The 2,719-nt window shown below is 42.1% G+C and overlaps 1 protein-coding gene across 1 annotated transcript; it reads right to left on the bottom strand.

Moving 5' to 3' along the window:
* Nucleotides 1-1,022: 1,022 nt before the first annotated feature.
* On the bottom strand, nt 1,023-1,952 carry LOC100025232 (olfactory receptor 9-like). The gene has a single exon (XM_001376202.4). The coding sequence runs from the start codon at nt 1,950-1,952 to the stop codon at nt 1,023-1,025; it is 930 nt and encodes a 309-aa protein (XP_001376239.3).
* Between the last annotated feature and the right edge of the window lie 767 nt (nt 1,953-2,719).

Here is a 2,719-nt window from a genome sequence, read left to right as displayed (position 1 = left end):
GATCCAGGTCCTAGGTTCAAATCTGGTCTCAGACACCTCCCAGCTCTGTGACCCTGGGCAAGTCATTTCACCCCCATTGTCTAACCCTTACCACTCTTCTGCCTTTCCAAGATGGAAGGTAAGGGTTTTAATAATAATAAGACTTGCTACTGTCATTGAAGATAGCCAATGGGACACCTTCCTACAGAGGAAGGAAAGAGCTCCATTTCAAGGATATAGTACAGAGAGGAATCTCAAGTCCACAAGCAGTGGTGTCTACAGTGTGTCAAAACTGGTCTATCATAATCACACCTAATCGTTCACATCTGTGTCCCTTACTCCTTATGTATCCCTCTCAGACTAAAGTACCAGACTCAGCATACACATATACTTGACACCCACAAATATCACAGAATCTGTTTTAAAAGTCACCTTAAGAAGGTCAGTGTCCAGTTAGAAGTCTCCTTCTCCATTCCAACCACTGCCTTTATACTTGGAGACTTCAACATACATGTTTATGTTCCTCAGACACTGGCTTTCCAAACCACCTAATCTAAACCATACCTGAATATAGTTCTAAAAGTGCTCATCCAGCCTCCACTTGAAGCCCAAATCTGAAAACAGGAACTAGATCAAGATCCTAGACAGAAAACTGATAGAGAGAGATCCTTAGGATCTTCAGAAAAGGAAGGATATCCTTCTGAAAGATGAGGTACAACTCAACCAGAATCCCCTCAGAATCTCCCCATTGTACAAAAGATCTAGGGGTTCAGACTACATATGCACCCCCATTTAAAAGATTAGGTCCTTATGGTGAGGACTAAATAGGCATAAGAGACATGTTGTTGGACAACCCTAATATGGGAATCTGTTTTCCTTTACATGTTTGTTGCAAGGATTTTGTTTTTCTGAGCTATGAAGGTAAACAAAAAGATAAATGTGATCATTACAAATATAAAATTTAATTTTAAAAAATAGATCAGGAAGTATCTCTTAACTCACCAAAAAGGAAGCCAAGCAAACCACTGGACCAGTCAAGTGCTTCAAAGGTATTTTGTTATCTTTCGCCTCAGAGCTCCCATCACCTCCTTGTTCCTCAGGGTATAGATAAAAGGGTTGAACATGGGGATTACAACTGTATAGAAGAGGGAGAGGATTTGATCCATATCCTGATTAGCATTGGCTCGGGGTCTCATGTAGGCAATGGAAGCAGACCCATAGAAAAGAGTGACGACCATTAGATGAGAAGAGCAAGTGGAGAAGACTTTTTGGCGTCCCTGAGCAGAGGCTACCCCAAGGATGGTAATGAGAATACGAACATAGGAAAACAGAATCAAGGCAAATGGAGTAATGATAAAGAGCAGGGTGATAACAACATTCCCAACCTCACCCCAGAAAGTGTCTGCACTGGTTAGCTTCAAAACAGGCAAATTATCACAAAAAAAGTGGTGAACAATGTTGCAGCCATGGAAAGGCAAGGTAAAGATGAGCAGGGCATCGGTGGTACCTGAGGTGATGCCCATTAGATAGGAAGCACCCACCATACCCACACATACCTGCCTGTTCATCAGTGTGGCATAGTGCAGGGGCCGGCAAATGGCAGCAAAACGGTCATAAGCCATAGCAGTGAGCAGGCAACACTCAGCAATGCCAAAGAGGATAAAGAAATACATCTGGGTGAAGCAGTCAGCAGGAGAGATGACAGGATGTGAGGAAAGGAGATCACTCAGCATCCTGGGCACAATAGTTGTAGTGTAGAAAATCTCTATCATAGAGAGATGTCTGAGGAAGAAGTACATGGGAGTGCTCAGGGCTGAGTCAAGCAGGGTAAGGGTGATGATCAAGGAGTTGCCCAACAGGGTGACCAGGTAGACAAAGAGCACCCCCCAAAAGAGGGGGAGCTTATAAGTCCCCAGATGTGAGAATCCCAACAAAATAAATTCAGTCACTGTTGTTCCATTATCATCATCCATGTCCCTAAATTTGGGTCTATGGATAAGACCAAGGGAGATTTAATAATCCCAAAGAAGAAGAAAAATAGAGAAATTGCTGCAGTAAGAGAGATCCAGATTGGGTAAAAGCTTCCCCAGTGTGGGATTGTGATAGATAATCAATGGGGGGGGGGGGGGTGAATGTCCTTTCTGAGAAAACTATTTAACCTAATATAAGTAAAATGGGGTCTAACCTGGAAGAAGATTATTGTATATAATATCAATGTGATCCCTTCCACCTGAGAGAGCCCTGGGTTCTATGGGCAGAAAACTCAGTGTTTCAGTTTTAAAGACAACTGAAGATGTGAAAAGATATAGGCAGCATAGACAAATGTGATGAGGGGGAGAGATAGAGGAAAAAGAAAAGGGGAGAGTGAGTGGAGAAAAGAGCTGTAGAGAGAGGTGAAGAGAAAGAAAAGTAGAACATTTTGAAGCAAAGTAAAGCAGAAAAAAAAGAAAAAGGAGGGGAGAAACTTTAATCCTCAGATATGAACCCCATTACCCATGAGTAGCCCTCCCAAAGTCCCTATTAAAAGTAACTGCTAGAAGCTATTCCCATATGGTTCCCTGATTTACACTTCCCTGAGCCAAAGCTCATGGGGAATCTGATCCCCAGTGCAGGGAACAGGAGAAAGGAAAATCAGGTTGTAATCTAGAAGGAAGAAGCTAAGTAATCATACAAGGAAAAATCCCAACATTAATTAATTAAAAGACTATTATTATTACTTAGCTTTGGTGGGTAGGTTATT

This window comes from Monodelphis domestica, chromosome 5 (genome assembly GCF_027887165.1).
Source record: "Monodelphis domestica isolate mMonDom1 chromosome 5, mMonDom1.pri, whole genome shotgun sequence".
Lineage (NCBI taxonomy): Eukaryota > Metazoa > Chordata > Mammalia > Didelphimorphia > Didelphidae > Monodelphis > Monodelphis domestica.
Note: the sequence above shows the minus strand (reverse complement) of the source record. Positions and strands in the feature narration are given on the sequence as shown.

Bases quoted from the DNA above. Each gene is read 5' to 3' on its own strand.
- LOC100025232 (XM_001376202.4), bottom strand. From the start codon at position 1,952: ATGGATGATGATAATGGAACAACAGTGACTGAATTTATTTTGTTGGGA.